Source organism: Lutra lutra, chromosome 11, assembly GCF_902655055.1.
Source record: "Lutra lutra chromosome 11, mLutLut1.2, whole genome shotgun sequence".
NCBI classification, from domain to species: Eukaryota; Metazoa; Chordata; class Mammalia; order Carnivora; family Mustelidae; genus Lutra; species Lutra lutra.
In genome coordinates this window covers 105842845-105864056 of record NC_062288.1, presented here as the reverse complement: position 1 = coordinate 105864056, position 21212 = coordinate 105842845, and the positions used below count along the sequence as shown (strand labels likewise).

General features: G+C 45.9%; 1 protein-coding gene across 5 annotated transcripts; it reads right to left on the bottom strand.

Moving 5' to 3' along the window:
- Positions 1-4482: 4482 nt before the first annotated feature.
- On the bottom strand, positions 4483-20821 carry HTR5A (5-hydroxytryptamine receptor 5A). Of its 5 annotated transcripts, none has more exons than XM_047696051.1 (5): positions 19793-20821; positions 18390-18517; positions 16777-17463; positions 5535-5800; positions 4805-5036 (listed from the first exon to the last, which is right to left on the bottom strand). In XM_047696051.1, exons 2-5 carry the CDS (start codon positions 18396-18398, stop codon positions 4922-4924), a joined length of 1077 nt encoding a protein of 358 aa, XP_047552007.1. In that variant the 5' UTR covers positions 18399-18517; positions 19793-20821; the 3' UTR covers positions 4805-4921. The 5 variants fall into 5 exon arrangements, with proteins under 5 accessions (XP_047552006.1, XP_047552007.1, XP_047552004.1 ...); XM_047696048.1 differs by having other exon boundaries at positions 16777-18517; positions 19793-19888; positions 20065-20821; XM_047696047.1 differs by having other exon boundaries at positions 16777-18517.
- Between the last annotated feature and the right edge of the window lie 391 nt (positions 20822-21212).

The window sequence follows — 21212 nt, the reverse complement described above, 5'->3', positions numbered from 1 at the left end:
TTAGTGGCTGGAGTCAGGGACGGGGCTGCAGTGGCTGAGGCTCCTGTGCTGGGCACCGGGTTACCGGGTGAAGCTCCCAGAACCTAAGGCCCCATAGCCAGCTGGTAATTTTGTAGCCTGTGCATTCTCAGTAAATCACAGGCGTGTGCGAGGGTGCGTGCTGATGCTAGCATTCACACTGACACACACGCGCACAGAGGCAGCCCCAAACTCTTGTTTTGTACCATGTTTTCAGTGACGCTAAGAACCGGGTCCCACTTGTCTTTCCCAGTCACCTGTCGGCCTCACTTAGAACCACTGAACGGACAGAAGAGCTGGGCAGCCGCCGCTGCTCTGCAGGGGGCTCGGGGCCCCACCAGTCCCTTCTTGGCCGCTGCACCTGTGAAACAGCCCTGGGCACGGCGAGAGTTAGGACCCCAGATCCTTCCCCTCATTGACCTTATTTGAACAATAGATGGGATCTAAAATGCAGCGGAAAAAAACAGCTCATCAGATAAACCGTCCAGGGTGAGAAAGATTCTAAAACGCTGTTCTCGGTGACGTGGAAAGGCAGCCCTCTGTGGTGACATGAGGAAGAATGGACTGCCTAGTGGGCTGGTTTCCTGCTGGTGCCTGAGCAGCCGGGATCAGCGGTCGGCCTGTCCCGCATTCTGTGTTCCCCGGAACCCGCGGCAGGTGCACCTCCTAGCCCGCGGTACCCCACACCCCTCAAGGGGCAGGAAGACGAGGAAGGCCAGTGAGAGGTGGCCCTTCCTGCCCTCTCCAGACCCAGGCTCTCCAGCCCACCTTCTCTAGTCCGGGACAGGGCTTCTGTCTCCCTCAGGCAGCCTGGTCAGGGCAGAAGGAACAGGCAGCCTGTGTGATGCAAAACGGGATGCTCTGGTCACCCGCCCCTGTGGACCTTGTCCTTCACTAACATGGAGACCCTGACCTGTTGCAGGCTGGGAAGGTCACTTGTGGGGCTCCGTCTGCCATCCCTGTCCATCAGGATAACCCTATCCCTATACCTAATCCTATCCCTAACCCTAACCCTAACCTTAACCCTATCTCTATCCCTAACCCTATCCCTAACCCTATCCTGCATTAGTGTGTCTGGGCTGACTTAGCCAAGTACCGCAGACCAAGCCATTTAAACGAACAAAATTCATTTTCTCTGTTGCAAGGGCTGGGTGGCCGAGATCATGGTGCCAGCAGGTGGGTCCCTCCTGTGGCCACTCCCTGGCGTGTGGAACCATCCTCCCCCCATGTCCTCAAGTGGCTGTCCCTCCATGTGCCTGTGTCCTCCTCTCTTCTTAGAGGGACACCGGTCACACAGGATCGGGACTCATCCTCCCGACCTCACTTTCCCTTAATTGCCTCCACATCCGGTTACGCCCTGAGGGCTGGGGGTTAGGGCATCACATACGAATTCTGGGGGGACATGACTCAGCCCACGACACCCCCAGAGAAGTTGGACAGTGGAGCCTGGAGACAGCCATGTGGAAAGCTACCGCCCGCAGCGTGTGGCTTTCTGGGTCAGGGGTCGGGACCCTCTTCATTCCTGTCGACAGAGACACCAGTATGGCCAGAGACAATGTCTCTGCACCTGAGAGGAGTCAGGAAGAGTGTGCGGCTCTGAATGCAAAGGGCGGGACAGGACAGAGCGCTGGTGTGTGGCTGGGTGACCTCATAGTGGCCAGACACGGGCCACCCATGAAGGATATAGTCCTCAGAGCTGACCTGGCCCCCGTCACTCAGGGGCCGCTCGAGAGGGTGAGGACCCCAGCCTGGCGAACGGACAGAACTGTGCGTGAGACTGTTGGTCAGCACTGGGCAGCCGGCAGAGTCGCAGGGGACGAAATGCCCCCAACACACCTAGCTGGACCACCATTTGCATTTTGTAACATTTCCTAGTGGTCAGCAGCCTTCGGTATTGACATGGAAGCAAAAGGATTCCTTTGTTACCACTTGGTCCTTCTCGCGGACGGTGTTTCCAGCTCTGGGTGGTGTCTCTAGAGTGTTCCGTACTGGGAATATTTTAAGTGACGTCTGGGAAGTGTGAGATACATACGAACAGTCCCGTGCCTTACGCATCTCACAAGATAGTAATAACTCAGTAGGAGATTGAAATGGATATTATGACAACGTATCTCTCCAACAAGGTGTGTAGAACCCTTGGGGGGCGTCCAGAGGTTACTGAAGCCACCAGACAAATGTGGCGCGTTTTCCGAAAGCCTCACTTTACTGAAAAGTTTGAAGGAAATAACCCTTTCCTTTAAAGACAAGAAGGCAAACATTGAAATTATGGCATATAGTAAAGAATTTCACATGCACTTTCAGAGAGAATAGACTTTAACTGTTTTACCCTTGGTTCTGATGGCACATCTCCAGGTTCTCTGCAGTGTCTGACCATGGCTCCGTCCGCTGTGGGCACTGGTGGAATTCTGGAAGCCCTTCTTTATTACCACACCAGAGTCTAATAGGACTTGGTGGCCTCTGTCGTTCCAGGTAATAGCAGGGAAGGTAACTCAACAATCTGTATTTTGAGATATTTATGGGTTCAGCACTTGAAGTGATAAATGCAGAAGGAAGAAAAAATCTGAGAATGTTTCTGAGTAAATTCTTCTAGACATGAGGTCAGTACTTAGCAATGTCAGTCACAACCTCACAAAAGATGTACAACACTTTCTCCTTCACTCACATTCTTGGAGCAAAGACTTTGCAGTAAGGGCAAGACTAAACTTCCTCTCTTTTTTTTTTTTTTAAGATTTTATTTATTTATTTGACAGAGAGAGATCACAAGTAGACGGAGAGGAAGGCAGAGAGAGAGAGAGGAAAGCAGGCTTCCCGCTGAGCAGAGAGCCCGATGTGGGACTCGATCCCAGGACCCCGAGATCATGACCTGAGCCAAAGGCAGCGGCTTAACCCACTGAGCCACCCAGGCGCCCCACAAGACTAAACTTCCAACCAAGCATACAAATGAACACAAATTTCCTATTTTTGAAATCTCAATTGATATAATTTATGATAAACAAAAGAATACATATATTTATTATAATAATTCAAAGGTGATTATCATACATAATTTTAAATTCATGCATTCCAAGAATCAGGGACGTAGCAGACCACAGTTTTATTGTCCGAGGCTTTTCAAAGTTTTGCCTAACGGCCTGGGTTTTCTCCGATCCTATAAATGCTACATCATCATCTAGTTGCCTTGACTCCTTTATAGAAAGGAGTCGTTTTGTAAGGGACTGAGGCCACATTTTATTGTGCTTCTGCCTTTCTCACTAGTTGCTAGTGTTGGCCTCCTAGCAGGGATTCGCACACCAATAAAAAGACAGAGAATTAACAACTGTCCCTGTAAATTTACGTGTTTGGTGAGTGTGCCTTCATGGTCCTCGGTTGTGAAGCTGTGCTGAGGTCAGCCACCCACGTCATGACACTTCCTCGACACCCATGATCCAAGGATAGAGGTCTTTGTCCTGTAACATCCGAATAAATTCCAAACAAATAAAACCCATAGAAAATAAGCAAATTCGACAGATTCTACAAAACCAGTGGATTGTACAGTTGCTTCAGAATGGAAAGAGGTGTTTGATTTTTAGTTCCTTTCCAAGTTGACAGGTTGAATTTTGGAATAAACTAGCCAAGTGGAACCTTGACCTCCTCCATAGCTGTATGTGTGTGTGTGCACGTGTGCACGTGTGTGCACGGAGCACACGTGCGTGGTTGCCACAAAGTCTTAAAGCCAATATTCACAGCTGCTGTGCTGTGGCTATGCACTTCAGTAGGGTTAGAGACAATATCTTGTAGCCAAACACTGGGACGTACACAGTAAGTACTAGGGTATACTTACCAGGACCATAGAATGAAATTTCAAGTTAGGGACTATTCCAGAAACTGGGAATAACGGTTTCCTACCCCTCCGGTGTCCCCGTTCTGACTTATTCTACATCATTTTCTAGCCACGTTGCTTGATTTCCTTCCTCTCGTTTACCTTGTTTGACTTCTCTGGGGCCAGGACGATGACCACGATGGAGTGGATTGGGGGGAGGGGGAAGGGCATTTTGTGGGCAAAGTCTGTGTCTGTTAGGTGCAGAGTGAACAATAACAGATTAGGTTAGATCAAGAAGGTCACCCAGGGGCATCTTGGTGGCTCGGGTCATGATCTCAGGGTCCTGGGATCGAATCCTGCATCGGGCTCTCTGCTCAGCAGGGAGCCTGCTTCCCCCTTCCCCCCGCCTGCCTCTCTGTCTACTTGTGATCTCTCTGTCACATAAATAAATAAAATCTTTTTTAAAAATAGTAAAAGACTTTAAAAAAAAGATTTTATTTATTTATTTGAGAGAAAGACAGTGAGAGAGAGCTTGAGCAAGGAGAAGTTCAGAGGGAGAAGCAGCTGGGAGCCCGATGCGGGACTCAATCCCTGGACTCCAGGATCATGACCTGAGCCGAAGGCAGTCGTCCAACCAACTGAGCCACCCAGGCGTCCCCTAAAAATTGTAAAAGAAAAAAAAAGGGCACCCAAACTGCCTGTGAAGACCCACATTCCTACCTAGGAGTGGGGAAGTGAGGGCTAGTTCTGAAGATGACCCAGGAGAGCCTGGAGGATGTGCCTCTTCCATGTGGAAGGGATCCATGGGTAGGGACGGGGAAACAGATGGAGCTGGAAATTTCACTGAGTTCGAGGATCTTGTCCCCTTCCTCCCCAGGCCTCACGCTCAGTGTTGCCTAGAAAAGAAGTTCTTGAAGGCGCTGTTATAGTTCTTGTTGAACGCTGTGTAGATGAGCGGGTTGAAGAAGGAGTTGGAGTAGCCGAGCCAAAGGAAGATGCTCTTCCAGACGGCGGGGATGTCGTAGGAGCAAAGAGGGCCGATGAGCTCCGTGGTGAAGAAGGGCAGCCAGCAGAGTGCAAACACCCCGATGAGGATGCCCACCATCAGGGCAGCTTTCTGCTCCTTCTGTTCCCTCCACGTGTCCCCTTCTGTCTGGAAGGTGACGGTGGTGTGGCGGACGGTGAACACCATCTGGGGCTGCTGCGCAGAGGTCTTCGCCTGGAAAAGATCAGCAGAAGCTCCATGAAGGGCTCCTCATGCCCGTCAGGCATGTGAGCTGAACCGGACACTGATGCTGGGCTCCTGCCCATCCATCGGAAGAGGAAGTCCTTGACAGTTGGGTGTAGGAAACTGGCAGCCTGTGGAGCCCACCCTCAGCTGTGGAAACATGGGGATGGGGCTGGGGCGCGTGCTTACATCTTAGAAATGGAAGGAGAACGGGAGCATCTCTAATAAATGTGGCGAACACGAATTCCCTGTTGCTGTCTACTCAGCAAGGAAAACAGAAATAGATCGGTCATGTAGGACATAATTTACTGACAAAGGTCCAGGAGTAATCAAAAGCGTGCTCAATCCTTACCAACCCCTTGGACAATAAAAGCCTGATTTCCTGAAATTTTAACAGCTTTTTGTGTTCATGTGAATCCTCCCTGAAGGAATTTTCTAGAATTTCTTCTGGTGTCAGCTTCCTATGACTGTTGGGGACAGTTCACTCACCAGGACACTGATCTCCTTCCGGGCTTATTCTGTGTCCTTTCCTTTCCCCAACTTTCGTGGAAAACAGACTCCAGACTCTTAGGTTCTCCCCATTTGGGTGCTCCCAGGTCCCCTGTGGGCAGGTTTCCACAGAACTGAGCTGTCCACATTCCAGTCCCTTCTCCAGAGACGTGGGATTTCTGGGAAAGGGGCTCTTCCCTCCATTCCAGTCCTTTTACTTCCATCTTTGGGGAATTGAAATAAGGAATATCTGACAAAAAGACAGCCTAAATATGGAGAAATCACAGTGGACAGATTTACTAAACTAGCAAGCTAACCGGCCCAGGCAGGCTTTCTGGGCCAATCAAGCATTCACCGGTATGTGGGACTGCATGGATATTAGATTTTATTCTTCCCAACACCAGCATTCTGTGACCCCAGTGCGTTTGGGAAGGAGAATTACACAGCTCTCTCTCAGGCAGCACACAAGCTTTCAGACAAAGGGCCAAGTCAGAAGGTCATTCTCGTCAACCTAAACCACCTACCCAGTTCATGGCTACATCCATAAATTAGAGTCAAAAGATATCGGCTTGTCTATCATATAAAATATCAGGCATACACAGGAATCCTATGGTTAAAGCGATATTAGTTGATGTATGAATTATTAAACTTGAGCGATAGCCTTCCCATCATTTCCTTGAATAACGAAACACGGATTCCTGCATAATTGAAAAGATCAATATTGGAACAAACAGTGCACCATGCTGCACCCCTTAACAATAGACATAAAACGAGAATTGAAAGTCTCTCTTTCTATATCCCAGTCTCACCCCGAGATGGCACGATAGTAAGCTTTCTCAGATTATTGGCACATGTCTGCTAGTGCATTGCGGGGAATTCATTTACGGAAATGCAAACACAATGTATAGTTTCATTTTCCAGCATAAAACAGGGAAACCCACCAAATTTTTAATAAAACTCAATCCTGAAATGGCATCAGGGAAGACATTTCCCCCCATTTTCCAAAGATGGCAACTGAAGGAGAATTCTGGTCCTGACCGTTAAACCACGCGCCCCCCCCCCCTGAAATTCTCCTCCCTCTCAGCACTTTTTTGGTGGTAACACTGGCCACTCAGGTTGTGAGTCCCTTGCACCCACCCCTCAGTTCTCTACAGCACAGCTGATATGAAGGCAGAACACTAAAACTAGACTTTTGTTAAAGTAGAAATAAACACAGCAACACACACCCAGATATTCCGGCTTTTGAGATATGGCACACTCTTGGGACCTGACCAGCCCCTCCCATTGTGACTCCATGTCTGCCTTCCCTGTGGTCATTAGCCTTTGCAAACTGACTCCAGAAGCCCACGTTCAGTCCTTTATATATTCAACTTTCCATTGCAAGACACAATGAGCTCCACAACGAAACTACCAACGTAAAGCCAACCTTCTGTAAGGCTGAGATAGACCCCCAAAGTTGCACATTCAATTTGCAGGAGTTTCCTGTTGCATAGTGGAAGAGGTTGCAAGGTTTCCATTCTGGGGAACCATCTTCTTTCCTAGTGATTGACACTCAGAGTATCTGCCTCTCTTGAGATTCTGCCCATCCCTACACTCAGATCCCATCCTATATCCAAAAGGGCTGCCATGTCAGGCTGTAGCTCATCATTCATCTGAGGGATGGGACCACAGTGGTTGCTCGTCCAGGTGCATAACCTACATTTAAGTGTAGGATTTGAGTATTTCTATAAAAATAAGTCTTAGGAAGGGAGCCTAACTATTATAAGACTGTTTCATGGAAGCCCATTGCTTCAGTCATGGTCCTTGTAAAGGGAGGTTAAGTGCCCTATGTGCAGCCCTGATTCAAAGGCTATTTGGCAATTATACTATAAAACCTCACGTTCTTCCGGTATGGCCTACCAGGCTCTTACAGAGGAAGAGTTATTCCCAAATAGAACATACATTCGTTGGACCTGCAAGGGTTTTCCTCTGTGTCACAGTTCTCCTGGTGAGTGAAGTGTGTTCTCAAACAGGTTCCAGGTATTGTATTTCTAAGTTTGTCTTCAGGATGATTTCTCCCACGTCAGTAGGGTGTTCCAGCAGAATGTTCCTTCACAGGTGTTAGATTCATGCTCCTTTCTCACAGAGTTATTAGTACAGCAGGGTGGGGGCCCACATCCACGGGTCCTTCCAACAAAGATTCAAGTGTCATGTTTCAACAATTCTTGACGTGTTCCATGAGAACCCCTTGGGGTTCTAGTCTAAACTCAAGTTAAATATTTTTTCTAATTACTTTCTTTTTATGGTTTGCTTGGAGTCAGGAATTGTTTATAGGTGAGTCCTAGAACTCCATGTGTCTCGGAAAAGCACATTTTCTAGGACCTCAGTGTGAAATGTTGATCAGCACTGACACTTCTCTTGGTGTGGCATTCAACACCAACTCAGTTGTCAGAAGAAAGAGGGTCACTGATTTAAAATGGTGCTTCTGGGATAGCAGAGGCCCTGCTAGGAGGAAGATCTTTGTTGTCTGGGAGGTTTTAGGTTTCTAGTTGTCTAATGTCTCTTGGTGGCTCACCTGTGGCTTTCCGAATCAGGGACTCCTTAGATCTTTGCTCCTTACTAACCAATGATAGCAACCAGGCACCTAACCAAGTCTGGAGAGTTGAATTCTATGAATTACTCTACCAAATACTCAACATGCTCATGAGTAGATTCACAGAAAAAGAAGTAATAAGGTAAAAGAAAGTGAACATTCAAGCCAAATTAGGCTTTTCCTAATTATCTTTATAACACTGTTATCATTTATTTATTTGTTTATTTTCAGTGTTCAGCAGCTCCCCAGCTGCATGTAACACCCATTGCTCATCACAGCACACGCACCCCTCAATGCCCATCACTTCGCATATGAAATTTCTCTAAAGAACTCCTCAAACTCAACACACACAAAACAACAATCATATCAAAAAATGGGCAGAAGATATGAACAGACACTTCTCCAATGAAGACATACAAATGGCTATCAGACACATGAAAAAATGTTCTTCATCACTAGCCATCAGGGAGATTCAAATTAAAACCACATTGAGATACCACCTTACACCAGTTAGAATGGCCAAAATTAGCAAGACAGGAAACAACGTGTGTTGGAGAGGATGTGGAGAAAGGGGAACCCTCTTACACTGTTGGTGGGAATGCAAGTTGGTGCAGCCACTTTGGAGAACAGTGTGGAGATTCCTTAAGAAATTAAAAAAAGAGCTTCCCTATGACCCTGCCATTGCACTACTGGGTATTTACCCCAAAGATAGAGATGTAGTGAAAAGAAGGGCCATCTGTACCCCAATGTTCATAGCAGCAATGGCCATGGTCACCAGACTGTGGAAAGAACCCAGATGTCCTTCAACGGACGAATGGATAAGGAAGATGTGGTCCATATACACTATGGAGGATGATGCCTCCATCAGAAAGGATGAATCCCCAACTTTTATAGCAACATGGACAGGACTGGAAGAGATGATGCTGAGTGAAATAAGTCAAGCAGAGAGAGTCAATTATCATATGGTTTCACTTATTTGTGGAGCATAACAAATAGCATGGAGGACAAGGGGAGATGGAGAGGAGAAGGCAGTTGAGGGAAATTGGAAGGGGAGGTGAACCATGAGAGACTATGGACTCTGAAAAACAATCTGAGAGGTTTGAAGTGGCGGGGGGTGGGAGGTTGGGGGAACCAGGTGGTGGGTATTGGGGAGGGCAGGGACTGCATGGAGCACTGGGTGTGGTGCAAAAACAAGGAATACTGTTACGCTGAAAATTAAAAAAAAAAATTTCTCTAAGTGAACAATTAGCCTAATCTCTCCACATATATGCATTCTTTGGGGGTCATGGACTTACATGTTAGACTTCTCATCTTTCCCAAAATGGTTGTGTGCTAAATAATAATTCACCTGTTAATCATAAATCTAATGTGTTTCCTTAATTTCCTCTACCATTTGGCTGCCCTTTCCTATTAATACCACAGATAATCAACAGATTACCATCCATAATGGGTACAAAGCTCAGGGATGAAGACCCTTACCTCAGAAGTGTTGTTTTGGGTGATTTGCAAGTTAGACGAGACCATTGTCAGAACAGAGGATGGACAGATGAGGCAGGATGCTCATGCTAGAAATGGTCTTGCATGTTGAGTGACGGCTCCACGAGGGGAAGAGTGAAAACGTTCCTCAAACTTCCCAACTAACTTAGGAAAAGACAGATTCTTCTGTAGCTATGATCACAAGGAGCCTTGCCACGTGTTTAAATATCTCTGGCTGATCAGGGACCATACAGCTCTGTGAATACAAACCTGCAAACCAACCAATCCATGGCTGCCAACTAGGGTAGGACTCACCCCAATAAATGCTCCTCTGATCGTCAATCAACAGCAGTGTCACCGAGTAACCCCACTTTAAGGTGATATGCATTGACTGCCCTCCAGTTCCTGAACTCCGTGCTGTCCACAGGCCCCAGAGATGGCTGGCATTCTGCCCTGTGCTAGAGACAGTACCTGACAAATGTAGCTTTTTCTTACTATGGTAAGCAGCAGGCTTGGCTTGTGTTTCCATCTCAGATTCTGTGTGGTGCTCGTATCACCCTTAGACAGCTCTAGAGTGTCCACTGAGATGATTTTGAAGATGCTCCCAAGATGCTTGGACCACAGGTGTATTTCTGGGCCCCAAAGTCCAGTTGCCCTCAGGATCTGCAGCCAGGGTGCCAGTCTCATTGGCTCTTCTTGTTCTCTGCATTTCGTTATCCTAGGACTTGTAACCGAAAGTGCCTTCCCTCAAGGTCTTCAGGCTTAGGTTTTTGTATCAAGTAACTAGACCTTTCATTGAGATGTATACCATTTGATAATTGACTTAGATTTTTGCATAAGCCCGTTAGATCTCTCATCCTGGAGGTGTACCATTTAGCAAATATTTTTTGTGCCCTTCATGTACTTATTCTCCTGCTACTTGCTTTGCTTTTGCTGTTATTTGCCTATACGTGCAAAGTCTCTGTTTCATTGGTAATTTTTAAATGTTTTCTCCTGGAGAGCCTTTCTTTCAGTTGAGTGTATAAAGGATTGTTCTATAAGGCATTGCCTTGATAAGCTACTAATCCATTTCAAGTCAGACCCAAGGGCTAATGGTTTGAGGACTGTTAGACCTAAGAGCAATTTGTGGAAAGCAATGAATCAAACTTTGCTTTGGGTCTCAGTTTGTGAAAGAATGTCACTGTGTTTAGCTCGTATTCCAGCTCAGTGCGTGTTGGGCTGGTGATTGTGTGGCGCCTTGTTAGCCTCTGGTCAGGGATCTGAGACATTATTCACACAGCTCTTGGAGGTTCTTTTGTGTCATGGTTTGTCTAAGCCAAGGTCTTTAGCTTCTCCTTTAAAAACTTTGACTTCTGATTTTAAATTGCCCTATAATCCTAACTCTTGTCCTTTTCTTGACAAATGCCTTTTAAAAATCTTTATAAGGAACTTCTGACCAAGCCAAAATTAATAAATTAAATCATTTAAGAGGAGAGAGAAATACCAAACAGTTAACAGCTTCTTTAATTGGTATGTTAAGGTCTTAAGCAAAATTCTAACTCTAAAGTAGTCTCAAAGGTTTTGTAACATCCCCAAACACACCTGCCTTGCAGACCTAGGTCTTGCATGTTTCTGTTCGAACTCCTAAATGCACTGTCTTTAGAGGTGTCTCAGAAAAAGCAAAGTCACACAGTAGAAGTGCCAGGTAAGAAGTCAAACCTATAGATTTTCAGTTAAAACCCTGGCCTGCAGTTCAGTTAACAGTTATAACTTAGATTTTTCCTAAACTTCAGAGAGAAAGTAAAAATAAAAATTGTTATAGAACTTAAAACTTCATGAGAGTATTGAAAGAAGTTTTTATTGTCCTGGACTACAAATCTGTACCAGAAAGTGAAGTTCGTTGGAGTCCCCTCAGAAGGGGAAAAACAGATGCTTACAAGTAGAAGGATAGAAAAGGGAGGAGCTATCTAATCCAGCTGTGAAAATTTAAAACATAAAAATATAAAATGCATTATATAAAGCAAATTCAGAGGCCTTTCTTTTTTAAGTTGAGTTTATTTTTTCGAGAGAGAGCATGAACATGAAGGGGCGGAGAGGGAGGGAGAAAGAATCCAAAGCAGACTCTGTACTGGGTGCAGAGCAAAATGTGGGGCTCAATCCCATAACCAAGAGATCATGACCTGAGCCAAAACCAAGAGTCTACTGCTTAACCAAGACACCCAAGCATCCCTCAGAAGCCCTTCTTTTAACCCCTGGCCAGACTTATCAGAAAGAAAAGAGAAAGGACCCAAATAAATAAAATTATGAATGAAAGAGGAGAAATCACAACCAACATCAAAGAAATGCAAATGATTATAAGAGAATGTTATGAGCAATTATATGCCAACAGATTAGGCAAGCTGGAAGAAATGCATAAATTCCCAGAAATGTATAAACTACCAAAACTAAAACAGGAAGAAATAGAAAACCTGAACAGACCCATAACCAACAAAGAAATTGAGTCAGTAATCAAAAATCTCCCAACAAAAAAGAGGTCCAGGGCTAGATGGCTTCCAGGGGAATTTCTACTAGACATTTGAAGAATTAATACCTATTCTTCTGGAACTGTTCCAAAAAATAGAAATGGAAGGAAAACTTCTAAACTCATTCTGTGAGGCAGGCATTACCTTGATCCCAAAACTAGACAAAGACCCCACCAAAAAGGAGAATTACAGAAAAATATCCCTGATGAGCATGGATGCAAAAATTCTCACCAAGATACTAGCTAATAAGATCCAACTTATATTAAAAGGATTATTCACCACAAGCAAGTGGGATTTAATCCTGGGATCCAGGGGTGGTTCAACATCTGCAAATCAATCAATGTGATACACCACCTTAATAAAAGAAAGGATAAGAACCATATGATCCTTTCAATAGATGCAGAAAAAGCATTTGACAAAATGCAGCATTCTTTCTTGATTAAAACTCTGCAGTGTAGGGATAGAGGGAACATACCTCAATATCATAAAAGCCATATATGAAAAACCCACAGGGGAAAAACTGACGGCTTTTCCTCTAAGGGCAGGAACATGACCAGGGATGTCCACTCTCACCACTGCTGTTCAACATAGTCCTGGAAGTCCTAGCCTCAGCAACCAGACAACAGAAAGAAATAAAAGTGTCCAAATTGTGAAAGAAGTCGTCAAACTCTCACTCTTCACAGATGACATGATCCTCTTGTTGAAAACCCAAAAAAGACTCCAAATCTGCTAGAACTCACACAGAAATTCAGCAAAGTCACAGGATATAAAATCAATGCATAGAATTCAGTTGCATTTCTATTCACAATGAGACAGAAGAAAGAGAAATTAAGGAGTCAATCCCATTTACAATTGCACCCATAACTATAAGATACCTAGGAATAAACCTAACCAAAGAGGGAGATAATCTGTACTCAGAAAACAATAAGGTACTCATGAGAGAAATTGAGGAAGACACAAAGAAATGGGAAAACATTCCATGCTCATGGATTAGAAAAACAAATATTGTTAAAATGTCTGTGCTACCCAGAGCAATATATACATTCAATACAATCCCTATCAAAATACCATCAACATTTTTCACAGAGCTGAAACAAATAATCTTAAAATTTGTATGGAGCCAGAAGACCTTAAGTAGAAAAAAGGAATGCTGTAAAAGAAAACCAAAACAGGAGGCATCACAATTCCAGACTTCAAGCTATGTTACAAAGCTGTGATCATCAAGACAGGATGGTACTGGCACAAAGACACATAGATCAGTTGAACAGAATAGAGAACCCAGAAATGGACCCTCAACTCTATAGTCAACTCATCTTCAACAAAGCAGGAAAGAATGTCCAATGGAAAAAAGACAGTTTCTTCAACAAATGGTGTTGGGAAAATTGGACAGCCACATGCAGGAGGACAAAACTGGACCACTTTCTTACAGCATACACAAAAATAAACTCAAAATGAATGAAAGACCCAAATGTGAGACAGGAATCCACCAGCATCCCAGAGGAGAACGCAGGCAGAGACCTCTAGGACCTCGGCCACCACAGCTTCTTGCCAGACACGTCCAAAGGCAAGAGAAACAAAAGCAAAGATGAACTATTGGGACTTCATCAAAAGAAAAAGCTTTGCACAGCTAAGGAAACAGTCAACAAACTAAAAGACAACCTAAGATTCAACACCCAAAAAACAAAAAAAGTCCAGTCAATAATGGGCAGATCACATGAACAGATAGCTCTTCAAAGAAGACATCCGGATGGCCAACAGACACATGAAAAAATGCTCAACATCACTTAGCATCAGGGAAATACAAATAAAAACCACAATGAGATACCACCTTACTCCAGTCAGAATGGCTAAAATTAACAAGTCAGGAAATAACAGGTGTTGGTGAGGATGTGGAGAAAGGGGAGCCTCCTACACTGTCGGCAGGAATGCAAGCTGGTGCAGCCACTCTGGAAAACAATATGGAGGTTCCTCAAAAAGTTAAAAATAGAGCTACCCTATGACCCAGCAATTGCACTATTAGGTATTTACTCAAAGGATACAAACGTAGTGATTCAAAGGAGCACCTGCACCCCAATGTTTACAGCAGCAATGTCCACAATAGCCAATCTGCGGAAACAGTCCAGATGTCCATTGACAAATGAATGGGTAAAGAAAATGTGGTATATATAAACAATGGAATATCTTGGAACACTGAAAAAAATAAAATTAAAAAATTAAAATTTACCTTAAAGAAAATATCAAAAAAATAAACAATGGAATATTACTCAGCTATCAAAAAATTGAATCTTAACCATTTGCAATGATGTGGCTAAAACTAGAGGATATTGTGTTAAGCGAAATAAGTCAATCAGAGAAAGACAATTATCATGCAATTTCACTCACATGTGGAATTTAAGAAACAAAGCAAAGGATCATAGCGGAAGGGAGGAAACGATAAAATAAGATGAAATCAGAGAGGGAGACAAATCATAAAAGATTCTTAACTCTAGGGGACAAACTGAGGCTTGGTAGAGGTATGGGGTCACTGGGTAATGGCGTGAAGGAGGGCACGTGATGCACTGAGCACTGGGTGTTACATGCAACTAATGAATCACCCACCTCTACCTCTGAAACTAATAATACACTCTATGTTAATGAATTGGATTTAAGTAAAATAAAAAAATAAAGAAAGACTCAGGCAGATGAAGTCACCCCCGGCAACATCCCCTAGATCTCCATTGCTTCCCCAAAATGGCATTTAAGATTAGCGACTGGCTGGCCAGCACAGCTCTGCCACAGACTAGTCAGCAGTAAACCCAGCATGATCTTTTTATGCCAGACATTTAGTAGTGGTGCATGATGACATGGTTTGTCAAGGGCAAGGCCCATCTCATGTTGCCGGCTCCCATCCCAGTGTCTGACAGAGGTTAGGCTCTCAGTAGGTACTTGAAGAAAACTTAGCAAAGAAGCAAGGAAAAAGTGTTGTGTTTCCCTAGGTAACACAGCCAGTTGGGGGTAGGACTCTATATGGAAACTTTGGCACCTGCTACCAGGGAAAAAGCAGGGGACCTGGTTTGTAATTCATCCTTCCCTGTAACAGTGGAGCCCTGGACCATTTGAAGGTCTTGCAAACCAAGGGCCCTATTTTCTTAAGTTATGTGCCAGGGAGAGAGAAAGAGAGAAAATAAAATGGTGCAAAAAATACATATAAAAGCAGAACAATGTCAAAATGTTTTGCTAATGTTCTCTCCAGAGCAGAGCAGTGAAAGGCTGCATCACTTTACAGTAAATTCCACAAGATGGAACTGTGACTGCTTTTCCTTGTCACGCTGTGTCTGGTATTGGCTGTAAACCATTGGCCTGGATAAGCATCCCGGCAGAAGAGGTATGTGGGAGGAGGACCCTTGAAAGTGGCCAGTGCTCTTGTTCCTGGCCCGGAGTTGGGGTGGATCGTCACACGTGTGGAAGCCCCGGGCAGTTTGATGCCCCATTGGCACTCCTCGTTCAGTTCCAAAATCTAATAGCAAAGGGTTTCCCAAATCTGGCACTGTTGTCATTTTGCTCTGAATAATTTTTGTTGTGGGGGCCTGTCTGGTGCATTAACAATGTCCCCCCCCCCCAAATCTTAACGTCTCCAGACATTCCAAATGGCCCCTGGAGGGGATAAATCACCCCCTGCTTGAGGCCATTGTTCTGGATAAAAGGACAGGTAGTCTCTGACCCCCTTTTCCCTCTTCTAGAAGGATGCACTTTCTTCTCCCTTACCTACATCTCTGGTCCCTCTGAGCTTGATTGACTGTTGTTGGAATTAGCTAGTGATCCCAAAACACAACTGTATCACAGCACTCACGGGAGGTGTCTATCGCCCTCACTAGAGGGAGCTCTTCCTGGGAAAGATGATGTCTTTATCATTCTTCACTCCCTGCACCAAGCCCATACACAGTGTGGGTTTAATATGCTTAATGGAATTTATGTTGTTCCAGAGCCAAGAACAGAAACTGGGGCTGTGTAGATTTCTGACCTAACTTAAATACATGAATTGGGCTCAAGGGAAGACCTTGGCAGTGAGAGCTGGTGGGGGGAGAGCTATCTTCACACCGGTGGATTCAGTCCTGCATTTCCTGAATCTGCAGTCACAGGGCTGGATTACTAAGAGTTAACAACCAAACAGGAAAGCATGGTGGAAAGAGGACAGGAGAAGAGACTTCACTGTTGCGTAGCTACTGTCTCACAGAAAAGGCTACTTGTAAAGACCTGGGGAATTGTCTGCCTTAGATTTTTAATTTCCTCCTGTCGCTTGTTTGGGAAGGCGAACGAGTGACCCTCTGCTGCCCACAAACGGCCCGATGGGGCTGGAAACAGACCCAAAAGGCAACGCAGAGGCAGTGGAAGTGTCTAAGAAAAGCAGCCTCTGAAATGGGTGAACGCCTCGATGAGGACACTGTAGAACAGCAGGTGGTAAGCCAGGAGATACTGTTTTTGAAAGATTAGTTGCTTTGATTTACGACTGGCCTAAAACATTAATCTGCTCTGCCTGATGTTGAGCCATCGTTCTGCCAAGTCATGTTACCATCTGTCCTTCCCGCTTCTCCCCTCCCCTCCCCCGCCAAAAAACTAAAAAGCTCACTTTCTACAAACTTTGGAGTCCGTGTGCTGGAGATAAAGCCTGAACGAATGCAAGTAAAGTATTTTCAAGGATCTCTGTAACACCCACCTCCACAGCCTCCGGCCAGGGTGAGACGCTGTTGGTCTTCCTGGAGCCCACGCGGAGCCTGGCGGCCTTGTAGACCTTCCAGTACACGAAGAGCACCACGCAGAGCGGCAGGTAGAAGGCGCCCACGGTGGAGAACACGGTGTAGGAGGGCTCGCGGCTCACCTGGCACTCCTCGCTGCCCTCGGAGTATGTCTCCCCCCAGCCGAAGAGCAGCGGCGCCAGGGAGATCACAGCGGAGAGCGCCCAGGTGAGCACGATCATAACATTGGAGATGCGCTTGCGGGCACGGGGTGTGTATTCCAGGTGCCGCGCGATGGACCAATAGCGGTCCAGCGCGATGGCTGTCACATTCCAGATGCTGGCGGTGCAGCAGAGCACGTCGCACGCGATCCACAGCTGGCACAGCCGCCGACCCAGCTGCCAGCGCCGGCCGGACAACTCATGCACCAGGCTCAGCGGCATGACCAGAGCCGCCACGAGCACGTCCGAGATGGCCATGGATGCCACTAAGTTGTGCGGAACCCGGTGGAAGGTGCGCACACGGAGGATGGTCGCCAGTACCAGGAGGTTCCAGGAGAACGTCGCAGCCACCAGAAAGCCCAGCAAGGTCAGAACAAGCACACCGAAGACGGAGTGGAGGGGCGGGCTGGGGCGCGGGTCTTCGGCGTCAAGACTGCTGCGGTTGGTCTCCGAAGGGGCGGGGGTGGAGAGAAAACAGTAGGTTAGATTCACAGGTGAATCCATCGCTGGGTCAGGAGACTGGCCCGGGGTGCGTGCGGAAGGGGCGTTCGGGACCACAGTCGTGGCCCCTGCGCCCGGAGCCACTCGGGATATTTGCGACCTCTGGCTGGTGGCGGGGTTTCTGGGGATTGTTGACGAAACCTCCTGCCAGTGAGCATACGCGGGAGATGGTGTGGCTGAGAGGAGGGTGCTGGGCTGCGTCTCGCAGCGCAGCCAGGGCCCTCCTAAGCTGTCACATGCCCAGGCTTTTCCCCCGGCACAGACAGCAGTCTGGTCACCCAGAGCTGAGCATCTCCCAAGTCGGGGGGCAGCTGGGCGCCCCCGGGGCCTGTGGGTGCCGGAGGGGGTGCTGGTGCGTCAGAGCAGTACTTTCGCTGCGCGTTGCCTCCCTACTCGCCCCTCTCTCCAGGCAGCAGGCTGCAGCCTCAACCCCGTGCCGGGGAAGCCAGGCAGGGACCTTTTTTCTGCGATCTGCCTCCTGCTATCCCCCCAGCCCCAGCGCCACGCCGTCTGGGGCCGCGGCTTTGGGGCGAACGCTGGCGCGCCCATCCGGACCTGCCTTCTCAAAGTGGGGATCCAGCCTACGTAAGGCATCAGCTGATAAGGTCGCCTATCCCCGCCCCTCCGCCCAGAGCGCGCGCAGTGCTCGCTCACGGTGGTGCTGTCCGTGGTGCTGCTGCCTCCCCCGACCCGGGCGGGGGTCCTGGTGCTGTCCGCGGTACTGGCCCTGCTTCCTGAAATGCGTTTCCCGAGTGGATCAAGTTTACCAAGGAACTCTCCTGGAAGCATTCCTCGAGCTACCCCCTACCCACGTCCTTCCAGGGGTGGTCTGGATACCTTGAGTGGGTTCTCAGCTCTCCGCGGGGGCTTACCTTAAGCATGCACGTTTCTAGTTACAGTTCTAAGATGGTATCACTGGCTTTTCTTCTCCTGAAGATGTCAGTACACAATTGCATCCTTCCCACACAACACCTGGTGCTTCCCCTAAGGGACAGTTTTCCTTTAAGGAGAAAAGACAAGAGAGCATTTACTGCTGTTCCTAGAAATGGCTGAGGTATTGGAACCATCACGTTTAAACTATGTCCTAGAATCACAGAGAAGCGGCAGTCTTCCAGGTGCTTCCCATTGGATTTGCTTCCTTTGAAAGGCAATAGGGGATCCAAGTGGTTATAAAAACTCCATCTCACTAGAAAGAAAGAAGAAGCATTTAATTCTTTCCCTCCACATATACACATCCATAGTAATTGGGAAAAAATAAAAATTCCTACCCAGGAGTTATGATAGAAAGCACTTCACAAAGGGAGATGTGATATAGCAAGATAAAATAAACTAATATAAGAAGAACAATATGACAGAAAAGAATATGAGATGGGATCAAGCATTTTTAAAGATCATATAATTGGCGTTACGAAGTCGTATACAGTCACAAGTGGTTGGCCACAAGTTTGGTCAAACGCTTTTCAGTTATTTGAAGATAAGAAATATGTTTTGTTACAAGATTCAGTTTCTAACAGAGTACAATGAGCACCAAGAGAAGGCCCTGGAAAGAGAGAAAATCCTACGCTGGGACCCAGAGGAGAGAATGCTGTTAGGAAATATTGATGAGAATATTCTTCATTAAATACAAGTTTATACACAGAGCTGTTTCACCAAATGCCCCTAAATACAGCTGATGGTGGCTGCTTGTGTACAGTGCTACCTTATGTGGCTTTAGTCAAGGGAAAACTTGAGCTCATTCAGAGCACATCACCTTCTTGAAGCCATAGAACCAACTGGGATGAGATGTAAACTCTGAATCCCCATCTTTGAAGCAAATGGTCTGAACTATTCTGCATTCAGTTTCCGGAGCCCATGATCTGGAATAATGGGTGAGCTGCACATTCCATAGGCAGCAGGCCTTGGTGCGGGGATCTCTTGATACAGATCTCAAAAGCTACCATGGGTTCCAAGAATATTCCCCACTGGCACCGTGTACTGAAGCTAGAAATCCACACTGAGAGTTCAGTGAGAAGCCGTCAAATAAGGGGCCAAGCCGGGGATGACGGAGGACATTTTTGTAAAAATTGGGGTGTCGCATAGGTAAGAGTACAGCCAAATGCTCTCACAAAGAAGAAATCCAATGGAGCATCTCAAGGAGAACCAAAGTTTTTGAGAAATTCTGGTTTATCCCTTACAGAAACACAAGGAGAAATCAGAACATTTCAGTTTCTTTATCTTAGAACATGGCCATGATTTTAGCTTGAAAAAAAAATGTAAACAGGTATAGAACTCCTACCTGCCATAAAGCGCCTCTGAAGGCCAGTTTTGATGGGTAGAATTTCCTGCTTCACCTCCCGCGGACTGAATTGTGTCCCCTTCTCCCTCAAACTTCCTGTGTTGAAGTGTTAAGCAACAGGACCTCAAAACAGGACTGCATATGGAAACAGGATCTTTAAAAAGATGAATTTAAACTGAAATTCTTAGGGTGAGTCAGACTGGTGTCCTCATAGCAAAGGGAAATTTGGACACACAAAGGGAGACCAGAAATGTGTGCACACAGAAGGAAACCAAGTGGGAACATGGCAAAAAGGTGGTCATTGGTGAACCAACAAAAGAAGCCTCGGGAGAAGCCAAACTTGATGACACCTTGATCTTGGACTTCTGGCCTTCAGAACTGTGGAATAAAAAGGGGGAGGATTGTTGTTTCTTAAGCCGCTCAGTGAGTGGTATTTTGTTGCAGCAGCTCTCACAAATAAATACATTCAACAAAAGATATGTACAAAAGATAAAACCAAGATGATATACTATGTGGGGGTTTTATAGACTTGGTGACAAATTACAAGACATCTACTGAAACACATCTTTATAAAACGTGGTTTGTGCCCATTCTAGCAACAACTAGATGCAAGTTCTGGTGTCTTTTGTAGTTACCCACATCTTGTGATTGAGCCATGTGATTGGCATATAGAAAAATGGTGACTGCACATTTTTTATAATGGGAAGGTATGCATCTATTTGATTCAAGTAGGAGTTTAACTACAAATGAAGATTCTTAATTCCAAGTTTAAAAGTGAGGAAAAATGGGGAAGTGCAGAACATAACCTTATTCTACCCCACTTGCAAGGATTGGAGGGATAAGATTTTTCCTACCCATCTAAACCACCACATTTTATGAGATCAAAAAATGATTAGAACATCATTGTTAGTGTATAAAGTCTAAACCAGGTATCAAATATGTATCCCTGTATGATCATACCTCAAGTAAATTTTAAGGAATTGTTATCCCTGCTTTATTTTATTTTTATTTCATTTTTTGAGACAGAGAAGGAGAGAGCATGGGAAGGGGGAGGGGCAGACGGAGAGAGAGAATCTTGAGCAGATCCCATGCCCAGCACCTAGCTTGTTGTGGGTCTTGAGTGGAAATCAAGAGTCAGACGCCTAACTGACTGAGCCACCCAGGTGCCCCTATTATCCCTACTTTATAATTGAGGAAATGGGTTTCCTAGAGCTGAAGGAAGTTGCCCAAAACCACATGAGATTTGAGCCTAAGTGTAACACAATCTGTGCCCTTGATCTGCCTGTTTTACTGTGTAATAATGAAGATTTCACAACAGTTAACTACAAAGGCTAAGCCTTAGTCTTTATCAGCTTGGGCTGCTATAACAAAACACCACAGACTGTGGCTTATAGAACAGAAAGTGACCTGGTCACGGTTC

Bases quoted from the DNA above. Each gene is read 5' to 3' on its own strand.
- HTR5A (XM_047696047.1), bottom strand. From the start codon at position 17,520: ATGGATTCACCTGTGAATCTAACCTACTGTTTTCTCTCCACCCCCGCC. The intron at 5,801-16,776 runs GTGGGTGTTACA...CTCCATATTTAG, and splicing joins CCTGGCCGGAGGCTGTGGAG to GCTGTCTTTTTGTCAGATAT. The intron at 5,037-5,534 runs GTGAGTGAACTG...GATCTTTTCCAG, and splicing joins GGAAGGAGATCAGTGTCCTG to GCGAAGACCTCTGCGCAGCA.